This window comes from Embiotoca jacksoni, unplaced genomic scaffold (genome assembly GCF_022577435.1).
Source record: "Embiotoca jacksoni isolate LCO1_2020_lvr unplaced genomic scaffold, fEmbJac1.0.p SCAF_77, whole genome shotgun sequence".
NCBI classification, from domain to species: domain Eukaryota; kingdom Metazoa; phylum Chordata; class Actinopteri; family Embiotocidae; genus Embiotoca; species Embiotoca jacksoni.
Genome location: NW_027185433.1, coordinates 477,501 through 495,000, shown reverse-complemented (window position 1 = coordinate 495,000; position 17,500 = coordinate 477,501). Strand labels below are relative to the sequence as shown.

At 46.3% G+C, this 17,500-nt stretch overlaps 1 protein-coding gene across 2 annotated transcripts in view; it reads left to right on the top strand.

The window, feature by feature from the left end:
- Nucleotides 1–463: 463 nt before the first annotated feature.
- kcnd1 (potassium voltage-gated channel, Shal-related subfamily, member 1) overlaps nucleotides 464–17,500 on the top strand; it is a 46,203-nt gene continuing 29,166 nt past the window's right edge. Inside the window, exons 1-4 of one of the 2 annotated variants that reach the window (XM_069177720.1) lie at nucleotides 464–745; nucleotides 9,836–11,160; nucleotides 13,524–13,769; nucleotides 16,650–17,362. In XM_069177720.1, the coding sequence (XP_069033821.1) occupies nucleotides 11,005–11,160; nucleotides 13,524–13,769; nucleotides 16,650–17,362 (1,115 nt within the window). In that variant the 5' untranslated portion in view covers nucleotides 464–745; nucleotides 9,836–11,004. Of the gene's footprint in view, nucleotides 746–820; nucleotides 846–9,835; nucleotides 11,161–13,523; nucleotides 13,770–16,649; nucleotides 17,363–17,500 lie in introns of those variants that run through there. The other variant, XM_069177721.1, reaches the window with a different exon arrangement.

The following is a 17,500-nucleotide window of genomic DNA, read 5'->3' as shown; positions in this document are numbered from 1 at the left end:
TTTGGACTTGGACTTGTTATAAACTAATTTATGCTTTTTAAAGATCAAATTTGATTCAAAACGTCTGTAAAATGAATCAGATTTGTTTGATTATCGTTCTGTTGCATCTCGTAGTGATCCCTGTTGCCTCTTATCTCCCGACATGAAACTCTCATCAGTCTTTTTAATGTAGAGCAGCGTGTGTGTGTGTGTGTGTGTGTGTGTGTGTGTGTGTGTGTGTGTGTGGTGTGTGTGTGTGTGTGTGTGTGTGTGTGTGTGAAGAAAAGAGGGAGGGACGCGAGGAGAGGAGGAAGAGAGAGAGAAATGACAATGGACAGAGAGAAAGGAGAGAGAGTGAGAAAAGAAAAGGGAGACGGAGGGGAGGGTTCGAGCGAGCGGATGGGAGGAGGTGGAGCCAGAGAGAGAGGGAGACACACACACACACACACACTCAGAGAGAGAGAGAGAGAGAGAGAGAGAGAGAGAGAGAGAGAGAGAGAGAGAGAGAGGAGGGATGACAGGAGATGTGGTTGTTGCCGCGGCAGCAGAGCAGGACAGATCTGAGACAGTAAAACAACACTCCTCCACCTCCTCCACCGCCTCCTTCTTCTTTTTTATCACTGTTCCTCGTCCTCCTGCGTCCGGCCGGCCGCTCCGCGTTCACCTGGAAAGAACCTGCCTTCCTCCTCCTCCCTCCTCCTCTTCCTCCTCCTCACCTTCATCACCACCATCATCATCATCATCCTCATCATCATCGGCAGCTCCGGTAAGTAGGATGAAAAACTGCTCCAGATTACAGCGCTTCAACTGCTGAGAATAGAACGGGAGAAGAAGTCGAGTGGAGGAGCGGGACGGGACGGCGGAGGGTAGGAGGAGGGGGGGGGAGGAGGAGGAGAAGGGGGGGGGGGTTGAGGGAGGGGAGGAAGAGTTTGGAAGTGAGGAGGGAGACGGAGAAAATAGAATCAGAGTAGAAAACTTGGAACAAAGAGGAGCGAAAAGGAAAATATAGGAGACAGAACAGACAAGAAGTAGAGCAGGACAAGGAAGGTAGAATAGAATAGAATAGAATAGAATAGAATAGAATAGAATAGAATAGAATAGAACAGAACGGTTTGAGTTGTTTGGGATAAACAGGTGAGAGAATGATGCATTTAAGGACCAAAAAAATATTAGAATAACAGAAGTGAACTAAACTGGATAATTTTGCAGTGTGTGTGTGTGTGTGTGTGTGTGTGTGTGTGTGTGTGTGTGTGTGCGCGTGTCTGTGTGTGTGCGTGTCTGTGTATGTGTGTTGAGGTTGACGTAATCCAGCTGTATGAATTAGTGATGAAGTTGTGTGTTTGTTGCTATTAACGGTGGTTAGCACTCACACACACCTGCACGCCTGAACACTTTCCATATACACACACACACACACACACACACACACACACACATACACACACACACACACACACACACACACACACACACACACACACACACACACATATGCTCATTAATATTCACACACCTCCTGCTACTTGTGTCCAGTAGAAAGTCCTTGTTCAGGTCACAGGCATGTTGTTCAGATCAAAGATACATGGTGGTTCTGTCGAGTCGTTCCACTGAGTCATGGCGGTTCTATCGAGTCTTTTGCCGAGTTGTGGCGGTTCTGTCGAGTCGTTCTATTGAGTCGTGGCGGTTCTATCGAGTCTTTTTGCCGAGTCGTGGTGGTTCTGTCCGAGTCGTTCTATTGAGTCGTGGCGGTTCTATCGAGTCTTTTGCCGAGTCGTGGTGGTTCTGTCGAGTCGTTCTATTGAGTCCGTGGCGGGTTCTATCGAGTCTTTTGCCGAGTCGTGGCGGTTCTATCGAGTCTTCTGTTGAGTCGTGGCGGTTCTATCGAGTCTTTTGCCGAGTCGTGGCGGTTCTATCGAGTCATTCCATTGAGTCATGGCGGTTCTATCGAGTCTTTTGCCGAGTCGTGGCGGTTCTATCGAGTCATTCCATTGAGTCGTGGCGGTTCTATCGAGTCGTTTTGCCGAGTCGTGGTGGTTCGTCTACGTTTCTTCGTCGTCTTGATACTTTCTGGCCGCTTGTCGTGTCTCTCGTCTCGGAGGCCGTTCGTTCCCACTGAAGACGTAAATCTTTTAAAACATATCTGCACTTAAATTTTTTAAAAAGCTCATGAATTTCCTAAAACGCTTGCAGACGAGCTCCGACGTTCACAAGAACGTCCAGAACGACTTCCTGCTGCGTGAAGATCAAACCGTTATAATCTCACTTCAAAACGTTATTCAGAGATTTTACAAAGCGACTCGAACGGTTTCAGGTTGTTGTTTTTTTTTGCTGCAGTGTTTGTGGTCTTTTCTGTTTGTGTGTTTGTTCGTAGTAACGAAGGAACATGTGACCGACAGTGAGGTTGTTTTTTGGGGCTCGAAGGCTCAAAGGAAGAAGTTACATCACAGCACGAAGTGGTTTCGGAGTCTCGATGACTAGGACGAAAAAAACCTGGAGACGTAGGGGAGATTTTTTATTTTTATGTTGCTGTTTTATTAAAGAAAAGTCAGGACTGAATATTTATGGATTCTTTTGGATATCACTTAGTTTAAAACATCCAAAATGTATTTATATTCATGATTTTCAGGGAGTCAAAGCTGTTATTAAGTCCGATTTACGACTGTCAAAAAAAAAAAAAAAAAAAAAAAAAGTTTGTGGTGGCTGCAGCGCCCCCTGCTGGTCAAAGTGAATTTTGTATTTTTTTTTTTGAAAATCGTAACATGCAGAAAGATCCCACCTGAACATCCTGATGTGTTGCTAACAAGCTGCAGAAAAAAAAAAAAAGGTACATAAAACAGTTCATTTGTTCACTTTTGAACCATCGAACGCCCACTGGAGCTCCGAACGGAGCTGCGAGACCTGAGAGCGTGCACACGTGCAGAGTTCACGGCGGTGTTTTTTTTTTTTTGTTTGAGCGCTAACCGACCCACCGGAGAGACAAAAAAAAGAAAAAAAGAAAAAGAAAAGCACCAACAGCTGCCGAGGACACGCGGGGATGTCGGGAACATGACGCATCCGTAGAATAAAAGCAGTAGGTGGTGATCAGCCTGTTCAGAACTGAGTCGGCCTGCTGCACACTTTAACACTCCACATCCTCCGTCGCACCGATTGGGATGGACGTTGTTTTTTTTTGTTTTTTGTTTTTTTTTGGCACTGATGGATTTTACGGACCAGAAACAGAACCGCGGTTTATCGGCTCTGATTTGGAGAATTTGGCGCCACCTGCTGTTCGTCTTCGTCGAGCGAACAGCGCGAATGGAAACGTTCATTTAAAGGAGAGCCTACTCGAGACCGTTGCGACCTCGGATGATACCTGCTTCGTTCTCTTTTGGCGACACCTGTGGCCAAAAGCGGTAACTGCAGCCGAGTCGATTTCAGACTTCACCTACAGAGTTAATTAGCTCCGCCCACCCTCTTTGCGTAGACCGATCACCGCTGTCTGAAAGTTTGAAGAAAAAAAACAAAAACAACAGTTTGATAAAAAAACGTATGAAACAAATTAATCATTCGGTGGGAAAAAACCCCGACAAATCTGGTGTCGTACGAAAACCATCAAACACGAACAAAAGCGTACGTGTCTTTATTCATGTTTTAAAATGCAGTGAATTATTTCAGTGTTTTCTGTCTTCGAGTATGGAGATCTGCCGGATGAGAGACGTGAAGGTCGGAGCTCCGTATAGATTTTGTGATCAGTCGGACTGTAAAAACACTTTAAAACCTGTTACAAGAAGAGGGAGATCAGATATTCCCCACGGTCATTGAACTCATCGTTCCACGTGTGATTTTTTTTTTTTTAATTATTTGTAAGAGACATAAACTAAAAGATAAACCCAAACAAACGTCCAGAAAATCTGCTCACGGACAAAAAAAAAAAGACAGTTCAGAAGCTGCCCGACAATCTGAACGGATTAAAGTTTTCTCGGGTATCTCGGTGATCCGGTGATTTTGATCTGTGTTTTAAAGGTTAATATGTAAACGTAAGCCGCTGATGAAGAATTCAGCTGCGTTTAATGGCACCAATTTGACTGAAATTGAACAAATCTGGACTAAAAACGTGTCTGGGAGAATAAGCAGCGCCTTCGGGGTGACCTGTACGTTCCTGTTAACACTGCAGACGAAAGCTGATTTCCAAATAGACGGCAGTGGCTCCAGACAAGGGGGGGGGGGGGGTCATTTCAGACGTGGAGGGATTAAAACACAGACCGGGGGGGGGGGGGGGCAGATTAGTATTAAAATCAGTGAGGCCACGAGTGAGACATAAATCCCGTCCCACCGGCGCTACGGACAAACTAAACCAAATAATCAATCATTTCGATCTGCGTTGAGAACGACCACGTGCGGTCCTGAAGTTTTGGGCGCTGACCTCACTGGGTCTGGCTTCACTTTTACAGACGGGTTGATCAGGTGGAAGTCGAGAAAACGACACGTCAGAGAACTTTCGATGTCTTTGTTTGTTTTCTACGGCTTCCTGTTGCAGTAGTTGCATTTTCGTGCTGCACTAGTGTGTGTTTGTGTGTGTGTGTGTGTGTGTTTGTGTGTGTGTGTGTGTGTGTGTGTGTGTGTGTGTGTGTGTGTCTGCTGCAGTGAAGTGCTGCTCACTGATGGTCGTCTAATGGTTTCACACAAACACTCAGACTGACCGGCCATGTGCTGCTCTTCAACACTCTGTGTGGGTGTGTGGGTGTGTTCTCGTACGTCTATCGATATGAGGACCGAGGTTGATTTACAGATCTTGTGAGGACGCTTGTGTTCAGTGCTTTGGGACGGAGCTTCGTACGATTAATTGAGTGTGTGTGTGTGTGTGTGGGGGGGGGGGGGGGGGGGGGGGGGATTAAGGTTTTAGTTTGGGGGACCTCCGAATGCATTACGTCCATCAGGTCCTCAGAAAGGCAGCAGAACAAGCGTGGGTGTGTGAGAGCGAACAGCAGTTTCCACTCCCAAAGAAGCACTCGGTGCTTCTACTTACTTCAGCTTCAACGACGGCACATTTCCTGCAGTTTTTTTGTTGTTTTTTGTTTTTCTACTTTAAAGGAGCGGTCCGACGTTTTTTTGTGTGTAAACCCTCGTTTGAAAGACGACTTCGTACATCGTGGTTTTGCAGCAGCTTTATTACGACCTATAGCTACGTTATCGTTTTGGTAAGCAACCTCTGACGACATCCGTCATTTTAACAGCGCCCTCTGGTGGCTGTAGTAATTATGACTGATAGTTATAGCGTTGTTTTTTTCTGTTGCTTTTGGTTTTTTTTTAAGAATTTACACCAGGACGTTTTGTGATTTGTAACATAAAGTAAAGACAAGAGTCATAAACAGGCATCAAGGATAAAATCTTAAAATGTTTTTTCGAGTCTGGATCTCAAAATAATTTGATCATTCAGCCGTGAAAAATTATCAAATTGCAATTTGTTCTGTAAAAGGACGTAAAATGAAAATTTAAAGTGAATAAAAAGGTTTTGGCCTTGGAAGGTTTAAGCTTAAAAAATTCAAAGACCCTTCAAATAAATCAGACGTTCAGATTTGAAAGACGACAAACTGATCAGACTTTTTTTATTTTAAAATCTAAACGCGATAAAGACAAAAATGTCCGCGTAACGAACGAACAAGAGACGTAGAAGAAGATCAAAGACCGTCGACATGAAGAAACTGATGTTTTTGTACAATAATTAAACTGCAGAGAAATAAAAAATATAATTCAGAGAAAGAAACTGACTCCTAATCAATAAGATGATTTATTGAGAAAGTGATGACGTGTAAATTAAAATCAAAACCTGCAGACTTCCTGTTGACCTTATCGATCGCTCGTTACCTGTCGGTCATCAGCAGCATGTTATTGATCGGTGATCGGAGACATGTTCTTGTCCCGTTATTGATCGGATCACAAGCAGCAGAGCAGCAGGAAACATGATCAGCAGCCGATCTGATACAGACAGAACTGAGGACAGATTGAGGACAGATTAAGGACAGATTAAGGACAGAACTGAGGACAGATTAAGGACAGAACTGAGGACAGATTAAGGACAGAATTGAGGACAGATTAAGGACAGAATTAAGGACAGATTAAGGACAGAACTGAGGACAGATTGAGGACAGATTAAGGACAGATTAAGGACAGAACTGAGGACAGATTAAGGACAGAATTGAGGACAGATTAAGGACAGAATTAAGGACAGATTAAGGACAGAATTGAGGACAGATTAAAGACAGAATTGAGGACAGACTAAGGACAGAATTGAGGACAGATTAAGGACAGAATTGAGGACAGATTAAGGACAGAATTGAGGACAGACTGAGAACAGACAGCCAAACGTCCCAGCATACCTTCCCTTGATGTCCCGGTAAAGGTCGTGAGTTCAACATGAACGTCCTCTGGAGAACGTCGATGTTACGACATGTTGGACCAAAAGACTCAACGTGGACTGTTTGTTCCTGCAGAGACTTGTTAAAACTCCATCAAGAAAACACAGGCTCTGTGTGTATGCATGTGTGTATGTGTGGTGTGTGTGTGCGTGTGTGCGTGTGCGCGTGTGCGTGTGTGCGTGTGTGTGTGTGTGTGTGTGTGTGTGTGTGTGTGTGTGTGTGTGTGTGCGTGTGTGTGGTGTGTGTGTGCGTGTGTGTGTGTGTGTGTGTGTGTGTGTGTGTGTGTGTGTGTGTGCGCGTGTGTGTGTGTGTGTGCGCGCTAACCGAGGCAGTGCATCTGAACCGAACCAGTCGGGCTGAAAGTTCATTCATAATTCATCAACAAACACACTGGAGATTTTATTGGGACAGGTACAGGAAGGTGTGTGTGTGTGTGTGTGTGTGTGTGTGTGTGTGTGTGTGTGTGTGTGTGTGTGTGTGTGTGTGAGAGAGTTGGAGGTAGTACTTAGAGGTAAAACTCCTGCTGGCAGAATTAAAGCACAAATTTATCCGTCCGTCCATCCATCCGTCCATCTGTCCATCTGTCCATCGTCCATCCGTCCATCTATCCGGCCTTCACACTCAGGTCCTCTTCACCAATATTGTCCTCTGGTTCCCAATCAGATCTGTCCCGATCCATCCCATGGCTCCTCCCCCTAGCTCGTCCATATATGGTCACTTCCTGCTCCAAAATAACAAGACGGCAACGGCCCAAAAAAACGAACTGGAGGCTTCATTAACAGCAGTTCACAAACCGACGGGCGATGTTGCCGTCGGTCCAACGTCTTCACTGCTGGCGCTGCACCGATCCACCTGTCAATCATCTGCTCCATCCTACCCTCAGATACTGACACTTCGTTTGTCAGATTATTGATTTTAAATCAAAAGTATTCCTATTTAACAAAGATTTCTTGACTTAAAACCCAATCAGGGGAAAGTCGATGGTACTTTTCTGCCCCGGTTCGGCGTCTGCAGACCTTCTCCTCTTTGTTGCCTCTGAGACAGAACGCAGGGCAAAAAGCTCAAGAGGGTCATTAAAGGTCATTTAGAGGTCACATGTGGGACCCGCTGACCGTCCTGTGGCCTGTTGAGGTCACTGCAGGCATCATGTGAACAGGTTTCAGCTTGTTGGATTTAAAGTTTAGTTTATGAAGTTTGAAACCAGCAGCAGCTCTGAAGACGATGTTTTTTTACGAAGTTATTGAGTCGTGATGTCGATGACTAAGACACAATATTGTTTTTAACGTGACGTGACGTGTTTCAGTCAGGCTGTGATTTACAGGGTTTGTGAGGACATACGGAGAGATAACCGTGTTTAATGTGGTTTTATTGGCTCCGATTACAAATGCAGTAAAAAAAAAAGAAAAAAAAAAGATTGTGTAATGTTCAAACGTCTGAATGATCGTCACGGCGACCGTAGTTGGAGCGGCGTGACGCCGACAGCCTCGCCGCGAGCGAAGGAAAAAAAAGTTTTTATTGCTCCCACTGTGGACTTTATGAAATAAAAATCCACGACAATAAGTTCTCATTCTGACGGAGAGCTCGGAAACGTTATTGTGAGACACTTTATTGAATGAAGAACGCAGAGGGACGAATAAAAGACGAGGAGACGAAAACCTCTTTAATAATACCTTCATATCTGCAGCGAACACACATGAAGGGGGGGAGGGGGAGGAGGTTGAGGGGGGAGGGGAGGTAACGGAGACGTCTTGTGCTTAAAGGGTTAAAATGATTCATACCTGAGTTTATACGTAAACAGAAGGAGCCTCTTCGGTCCTGAGTTACGACCCGTCAGCTGTCGACTCGGCAGCTCCTAAAAGGAGCATTTAGACGTCAATACATTTTTTCCAATAAATTATTCATACATTGGAGATGAATCACATTAAATACAGATTAAAACACTGTTGAAATGCAGAATCTTTGGATCGCTAGAAGTTTCACAATAAATAGCAAAGAGAAATGTCGTTTTTTAATTAGCAAATCAGTTTTGTCCGTTTTTAGCTGTTTTCTTTTTTATTTTATTTTATTTTTTATGATTAATGATGAATTCAGGATTTACTTAAATATACAGAACCGGAGTCATTCAGAACTTTATTAAACTAATGAAATCAGTTGGTTTGTTCCAGTTTGGGTCAGTTGGTTTGTTCCAGTTTGGATCAATTGGTTTGGTCCAGTCTGGATCAGTTGGTTTGTTCCAGTTTGGGTCAGTTGGTTTGTTCCAGCCTGGATCAGTTGGTTTGTTCCAGTCTGGATCAATTGGTTTGTTCCAGTTTGGGTCAGTTGGTTTGTTCCAGTCTGGATCAGTTGGTTTGTTCCAGTCTGGGCCAGTTGGTTTGTTCCAGCCTGGATCAGTTGGTTTGTTCCAGTCTGGGTCAGTTGGTTTATTCCAGTCTGGGTCAGTTGGTTTGTTCCAGCCTGGATCAGTTGGTTTGTTCCAGTCTGGATCAGTTGGTTTGTTCCAGTTTGGGTCAGTTGGTTTGTTCCAGTCTGGATCAGTTGGTTTGTTCCAGCCTGGATCAGTTGGTTTGTTCCAGTTTGGATCAGTTGGTTTGTTCCAGTCTGGATCAGTTGGTTTGTTCCAGTTTGGGTCAGCTGATTTGTTCCAGTCTGGATCAGTTGATTTGTTCCAGTCTGGATCAGTTGGTTTGTTCCAGTTTGGGTCAGTTGGTTTGTTCCAGTTTGGGTCAGTTGATTTGTTCCAGTCTGGATCAGTTGGTTTGTTCCAGTCTGGATCAGTTGATTTGTTCCAGTCTGGATCAGTTGGTTTGTTCCAGTCTGGATCAGTTGGTTTGTTCTGGTAAATATTCCCCAACAATCGTCCCATTTCCTCCCGTTTGTGTGATTAAAAACTCATCAAGCAGCTGTTTCAGGAAGTCAACGAGTCTTTTAGGAATAAAACTACATATTAACGTGTGTCAGGTGCTTTCGACTGCAGTGCACCTGCTTTTCAAAATAAGAGCGTTCAGAGTGAAAGACAGAGAGGTTGGATTATAAGAAAATATAGTAAATTATAGAAATATAGAAAATTAAGGAAAAGTTTTCTCTTCACCTTTTAAACCATTTATTATTTTCCGAGCCTTCATCAGTTTATCTGTTATTCCCCTCCTCTTCCTCCTCCTCCTCTTCTTCATCTGTGCTCTTATCTTCCGGCTCATCCTCCTTAAGAAATAATAACTTTTCTGCCTTTTCGTTGCTTTTCCTTTCCTCATTTATTCTTCTTCCTCGCGTAGCGCCTCACTCTTCATCTTCTCTTCTTCTAATCCTTTTCTCCTCCTCCTCGTCTCCTCTGTCAGTTCACTCCATCCTCTTGATTTCCGCTCTTCCTCTCGTCCACTTTCCTCCTCAAACATCTCCTCCTCCTCTTCCTCCTGGGTTCGTCCCTCACTCTCTTGTCTTTTGTCTGTTTGTGTGTTTTCTGACAGGACGGCCTTACATGGACATGGAGTTACGGAGCGCCTGATGCCTCCTCCTCCTCCTCCTCTTCCTCCTCCTCCTCCTTCTCCTCCTCCCCCAGAAAACGGAGCCGGCGTCTCCCCGCCACCCCGCCGCTAATGCCCCACCGCCTCACATAAGAGAAGACAGTAAAACAGATAAAGGGAAACAGAGAGGCCAAAACAGCAAGCAGAGGCAGAAAGAGCCGGAGAGGAAGAGGCAGTCTGCAGATCCATAATCTCCCCAGCAGAGAAACACTTAGACGGGAGGCGGGCAGCACCGGCGATTCTGTCTATCTTGCAACTTCAGGGACCATCATCACAATTTAATAAGAATTTGAAAGGCTGCGGCGCTGCAACAAATCTGTCTTCACCGGGAGAGAGAAGGAGGCCAGACGAGTGTTTTAACGCTTTCCCGCCCGGAGTTTTATATCCTCCTGCTTTTTTTTTTGTTTTGTTTAGTTTTTTTGGTGTAAATCCCCGCAGCAATAAACCCGGCGATATTGTTATTATTATTATTATTTTACACATATTCTGCTGAGGTTTGAGGAAATTATGCTTTTTTTTTTTTTTTCCTGTCAGGAGAGTTTCTGAAGTGGGAACGTCTCGTTGTTTAGGACTCTTAAAAGTTGTTTTTATTTTTTTATTTTTTTATCTGCAGTCGAGAAAAACAGGAAATATCTCACGAAAGTTTCTGGGTTTGAAAAAAAAAAAAAAAAGAGACGGTTTTTTTTTTTTTACCCCTGAGGAGCGTCTCGCAGGTGAGGAGGAGCGCTTTTATTCTGGAGAGCAACAGGAAGGAAGGGAGGAAGGAAGGCGTCGCCACAAGGACGTCCGATCCGAAACTAGACGGGCCGCGTATCTGTCCGACGTGTTCCCGCTCCCGTACGTCGTTTTTTTTCATGGCTTGACACCTGACTGCCCTTTGACCCCTCCCTCCGCCCCTTCCCCCTCCCCGCCCCCCCACCGTCAACATGTCCGCCCGCCTCGTCTCTCGCTGCCCCGACCGCTCGAGGAAACCAGGGCAGGTGACGCAGTGAGCGAGGCTTCAGCTCAGGCGTCTCAGGCTCGTTAGCCCCCCCCCCCCCCCCCATCACCTGCCCGACGAGGGCGTAACTGTCCGACTTCTCCTGCTGCGGGCGGAGACGCTCTGATGCAAGATGGCGGCCGGCGTGGCGACGTGGCTGCCGTTCGCGCGGGCGGCGGCGGTGGGCTGGCTGCCGCTGGCCAAGAAGACGATGCCCAAACCGCCGGTGGACAAGTCGACCCGCTCCGACGAGATCCTGTACGTCAACGTCAGCGGGGTCAGGTTCCAGGTGAGCGCTTCGCCGGCCCAACCGAGCATGCTCCCAAAAGATGGCCGAAAGTGGGCGTGGCTACTGCTCCCAGAAAGAGTGGGAATTCACGCGTCTTTGCTCCGACTAATGAACGCCGATGTTTGACGTTAGATCGACGGGTCCGCCGGAGGTTTAAAAGGACGCTCTGCTCGCCCCCCCCCTCTCCCCCTCCCCCGCTCCCCCTCTTGACCTCCTCCCTTTCAAAATAAAGCTCCCTCTGCTTCCTGTGCGTTCCCGCTGAGCGTGGCTTCTCTCCCGTGTGAATGTAAATCCTCCGCGGAGCTTTCCTGACAAATCAGAGGCCTCATCCGTCAGCCGCCCGCTCTCACAGGTTCGTGCATAAACAGTGTTTACGATCCATCACGGGCTTCAGTTTCTCTCCTCCGTCGGAGATTTAAAGCCGCGAACACGACCGCAGCTGCGTGTCTCTGAAATCAGACCTCCTGCACCGGTTGTTCCCTTTTATTAAGAGATGAAACGTTATAATTTTCTCAGGGTGAAACGTGGGTCTTTTTTAAATTTGCATGAACGCCCCGCTGAGTCGCTCCGATGTCACAAACGCTTCTCGTTTCCTTCTGTGTTTGTAGAACTGGATCTCAAACAGCTTCGCAACCGCGGATCCGAAAGATTCACCGACAGCGTTCGTTTGATAACTTGGCCTTATTGTTCGACTGTTAACGTTTCAGTGGCCCAAAGATCGGTGATTAAAATAGATGCTCCTCATCCTCCTCCTCCTCATCCTCCTCCTCCTCCGAAGAAAAGTCGCCCAGTTTTCCGTCTCCGTTCAACATCTACGTTTCTTCGCGTTCACGCTTCGTTCTTCGAGTTCACTTCAAAAAAAATCTCCATCGTAGCGACATAAAGAAAAAAAATGGAAGATCTGCTCTATAAAGGCTTTTTTAAATCCCCCTTTTTAGTTTTTGCCTTCAATATGGTGTGCGCAACGGATGTAGATACTACATTACCCATGAGCCTCGGCAGCTTTCTACCAGCTGTTTAAACGGTCCTTCTGTAAAATCTTTCCAAAACAAAAAGTGGACTGATTTATATTCAGGACTTCGTATCCGACAGGTTCCACAAACATCGGCCTCTTATTTCCTCTCTGATTGGACGTTTCTCACTGCGAAGCGGCGGCGGTACGTTTATCTCTTTTTTTAATGAAGAGCGATTTGTTAAACGTGATTATAAACTTGTCGGAGCGCCGCAGTAGCTTTACATTCTTCAGGGGGAACATTAAGAGCGCCGCCACACTTCAGAGGCCCGGCTCGGCTCGGCTCCTTCGGGCTGCAGCCTGGAAAAATTCCCGAACGTCTAATCACCGCGTTGATGTGCATTTAAGCAGAAATAATAATAAAATGGCTCCACGACAAAAATAGATTTTTGTTGGCTTACAAGGCATCAAACAGGACTTGATGTGTTTTCTGCTGCGGCGGCAGAACAACGAGAAAACTTCTTTGTCCTAATTCTTAAAACGAGGCGAGGCGTGCTTTTAATGTGAAGGAGACAAACAACGGGCCCTTACGTTACCGGGAGTTACCGACAGTTCACCGCTCGCGTCACACGTGAATGTGATATTAGGACGTCGCCTCGTCGTTATTTTTAGGATCGTTTCAAACTTCCCGAAGAACAAAACCGCTGACGAGGCCGATTCGCTCGGCCTCGAACCTCCTCGATGTGTTCGCTAACTGCAGATATATTTAATGTTGCGAGTCGGTCGCTTTAAAGCAACGAGCGCTTGAGGTCTGCTAGCCTTGCATGCTAATTCATGCTAACTACCTGGAAACCTTTTAATGTTTCCTGCTGACTCAGACTTCAAATTAAAAATGGCCTTAAACGCAGAGGATGCCGCGCTAATACTCTTAAGTTTCAGCTCAATAAAAATAGCTGTTTCAAATGGATGAAGCCAGTTAGCTTAGCATAGGTGTCACAGTGTTATAAGAAGCGGAATTCGTTTAGCTGTTTATTTCAGTGAGACCTGATAAGTTACTTAACTATCAACACAAATGTCAGATTTATATTTTTATAGAAATTATTTAAAAAATGTTTACTTTGACAAATCAAATTAATCAAATCGAATAAATAATTCTGTTTCATTAAAATTGTAAAATTGTGTATGTCATAAATGTCAGCTTTATATTTTATTTTTTGACTTTTGTTTTTCTTCAAATCTAATAAATAATCCAGTTTTATGAAAAAATGTTAAATCGTCCTGCAACATGGTCCTAAAACACTTTTCAGTTACAAAAACAACCAAAAACGTACGTTGCTCTGTCCGCGACCATTTTTCCGATACGTACGTTATTCACAGCATTAATACCGATCTTCTCTCTGACTCCCTCCAGACGTGGAAGAACACTCTGGACCGGTACCCCGACACCCTGCTGGGCTCCTCGGAGAAGGAGTTCTTCTACAACGAGGACACGCAGGAGTATTTCTTTGACAGGGACCCCGAGATGTTCCGGCACATCCTGAACTTTTACCGCACCGGGAAGCTGCACTACCCGCGGCACGAGTGCATCCAGGCCTTCGACGAGGAGCTGGCCTTCTACGGCATCGTGCCCGAGATCATCGGAGACTGCTGCATGGAGGTACGCCCGAAACGAAAAAAACATGCGGAAAATAAGGAACCGCGGCATCTGCGTAAACGTTTTTTAACGCTCGAGTTTTACGAATTAACACTTGAAGGCTTGAAAACCCGCTGGTGACGTTGAAGAACGAGCAGATCGACTGCGACGCGGCTCGTAGGGGAGATTTAGAACAAACTTTGTAAATAGCTGGAAGTGTTATTCTCTTCTCGCCTTCGCAATCAAGTCATCTGCCCGGAAAGTTAGCGCCACCTGCTGTTTATCCGACCAGCCAATGAACTACCAGATGAATACGGCATTTTTTTTCAACGTTTGGTAAAACGTTTTGCTACGAGTCTGGAAACCTAAATCTAAAGTTGGGTTTTCGTTGCTGAGCTCCTTTCTGTCCCGTTTACGTTTTTCAACTGCTCAGTCTGCCAGCTCTGGTCTCCGTAGCAACAAACGTGAACGTTGAGCGAAGAATAAAGTTCGGCATCTGATCCGAGGAGCCTCCGGGACTCCTTCTATCGGAGGTTTCCTGGACAGACTTTAGCCCAAAGCTTCAAGTTTTCTTTGCTGTGATCACACTTTGGAAAAACTCCCCCCTGAAGGATGGACCAATCAGAGACCGGTCTCGGTGGTTCAGCGCATGCGATCTTTCGGGAATGTAGTCGTAGCGGTTTCGGAGGGTTTCGGCACACGTCGATTGGTTAAAAGGTCGCTTCGATAGGTTCAAACCCGGCGGTTTTTACGACTAGAAGGCCACGGCGATCCGATCGAGCGTAGCCGGACTTATACACTCGCACGGTAAACTCGGTTCGACCCAGAACACTCATCCGGTCTGGGAACACATCGGCATCCTCCGAAGAAACAAACAGAAATTAGGAAATAAAAAAATAAAAATACCAAAAAAAACCATTCTCGCATTCGGCCCGTCGACTCCGTCCCAACGTTTTGGGTTTCGTCTCCAGACAAGGAGGAAACCGATCAGCCGGATGCCTTTTTAATACCGCAGTCCTTTTTCAGATGGCTTTTTAATGGGCGCATCATCTGCAGCGAACTTAGAGGGCGCTGCGGCCTTTTGGCCTTTAATTTCCTCCTAATGGTCGACTGTGTTTGTTCCTCCGTGGCGTCTCTCATTAAGTCTCTCCGAAGAGCATCATCAACCCGAACGACTGGAGTGTGAAAAAAACCCAGAAAACCCTTGGATGTGCGAGGAGGCTGACTAACCGCCGTCGGACTCATTAGCAGCCGCGGCGACGATCCCTCTGAAACTCCAGCAGTCCGTTTTCCGCCTCGTTATTGACGCCGACTTTGGCAGCTGCTTTACATAAAAGTGATTTCTTTAACGAGTCATAAACAAGTCATTTGTTTTCCGCCTCCGTCTGTTCGATAAATCACCGTCAGAGCTTATTATCCTTTTATTTATTTTTTGAACGTTGGCCTCGTCTGAGGAGGCTTTTATATCTTTGTATCCTTGTGTTTTTTATGGCTGACCCGCCCGGCGACTCGTCACTGAGTAATCGTTCTTTATTTCCTCTGATTTGGCAGAGCTTATCGTTGTTCACAAATAGTTGATTCAGCTCGAACACTTTCCAGTATCTGGAGCTTTTTTCTTGTTTTTGGTTTTTTTTTCCCTCCACACTTCCCCCACAGTTTCCCACCAGAAACCAAACACAGATTTTTTTTTTATTCCTCGAGTGATTTCACAGATTCTTTTTCTTCCCGGTTGATAATTCAGCATTTTACTTCTTCTTCTTGGAGGAAAAAAGGTTTGAACGAGGAGTTTAATTCCTTCCAGTTTATTAGTCAGTGTGGAGGATGTTCGCTGCCTTTTACTTTTCCAGTTTTGTGGTCTTTTTGAGGCTTATTTTCGGATTATTCTCAGATGGACCTCCAGAAAACTAATAAGAATGTGAACGTTATGAAGCCTCCGGTTTCAGATGCTGTCAGGAAGTGACCATATTTGGACGAGCTGGGGGGGAGGAGCTAAGCAGTGGATCTGACTCGATTTGATCGGAAACCATGGCGATACTACGTCCCGGCCACCGATAGCTGTAACCTGACTGCACCACAGGCCTGTCAATCAAACAGACACGCCCCCAAAAACAGGTCTTCTTGAATCTTCTTTTCTAATGAATGAGGGATTATTTTCAGATGGACCTCCAGAAAACTAATAAGAAGGAGTGACTTTAGCTAACAACACCGAGATAACTGATGGACACATTTTATTCACTTTGAATTTGATGAGAGAAGTTGAATGGGAGTCTATGGAGCCCGAGGCTTTTTGGAGCCGACCTCTAGTGGCCATCGGTGGTATTGCAGCTGAAGGACACTTCTGGATCGGAACCATTTTTCAGACCTGAAGCTACGAACACTTTTATATCCAGACTGTGGATGAAACTCACCAAGCTGTAAACAACAGAGAACTTCCCCGACGTGCAAATATCAGTAAACAACTGCTGCCGACTCTCTTTAAAATAATTTTTTCGTTGTCGTTCTCGACTTCAATTCTTTGATATTTGCTGGCGCCGCTACGACTGTTCGTATCGCTTCGTCTCGATTTACCTCCACTGCCGTTAAAACCACGTTTGCAAAACAAATGCTCGTCTTTGACGTCACTTTTAGCCACGCCCCCTGGTCTTTGATTGGTCGGCCAAGTTTACAGTCTTAACGATTTTATCTTTTTTCGTTCCCCGTAATGAAGCAAATTACATTAAAAAAAAAAGAAGTTGTATTTATTTCTATTCATTGTGATAAATGTTTTATATCTGCTCGTTAACTACTGAAACCGGATAGAAACGGATCGCGTGTCAATTAATTCTGCTTGATCGGCTGAATTGACTGAAACATCCTCTTCCTCCTCTTCCTCCTCCTCCTCCTCCTCCTCCTCTCCGCGTGCAGGAATACCGAGACAGGAAAAAGGAGAACCAGGAGCGTCTGGCCGAGGACACGGAGGCCAACGAGGGCTCGGACGCCCCCCTCCCCCCCCACAGCACCTCCAGGGAGCGGCTGTGGCGGGCCTTCGAGAACCCGCACACCTCCACCATGGCGCTGGTCTTCTACTACGTCACCGGCTTCTTCATCGCCGTGTCGGTCATCGCCAACGTGGTGGAGACGGTGCCGTGCCGGCCGCCGAAGGGCAGCGTGAAGGACCTGCCGTGCGGCGAGAAGTACCAGCTGGCCTTCTTCTGCATGGACACGGCCTGCGTGCTCATCTTCACCTTCGAGTACCTGATGCGCCTCTTCGCCGCGCCGAGCCGCTGCAAGTTCATGCGCTCGGTGATGTCGGTGATCGACGTGGTGGCCATCATGCCCTACTACATCGGCCTGGTGATGCCCGAGAACGAGGACGTGAGCGGCGCCTTCGTCACGCTGCGCGTCTTCCGCGTCTTCCGCATCTTCAAGTTCTCGCGCCACTCGCAGGGCCTGCGGATCCTCGGCTACACGCTGAAGAGCTGCGCCTCCGAGCTCGGCTTCCTGCTCTTCTCGCTCACCATGGCCATCATCATCTTCGCCACCGTCATGTTCTACGCCGAGAAGGGCACCAAGGGCTCCACCTTCACCTCCATCCCGGCCTCCTTCTGGTACACCATCGTCACCATGACGACGCTCGGGTGAGTTACGGCGCTCCTCGTGTGTGTGTGTGTGTGTGTGTGTGTGTGTGTGTGTGTGTGTGTTGGCTGGTGACGTTTAGCTTTTTTTTTTTTTTTTTATTTTGCCACTGATGACTTTTGGCGCTGCTAATTCCGTCG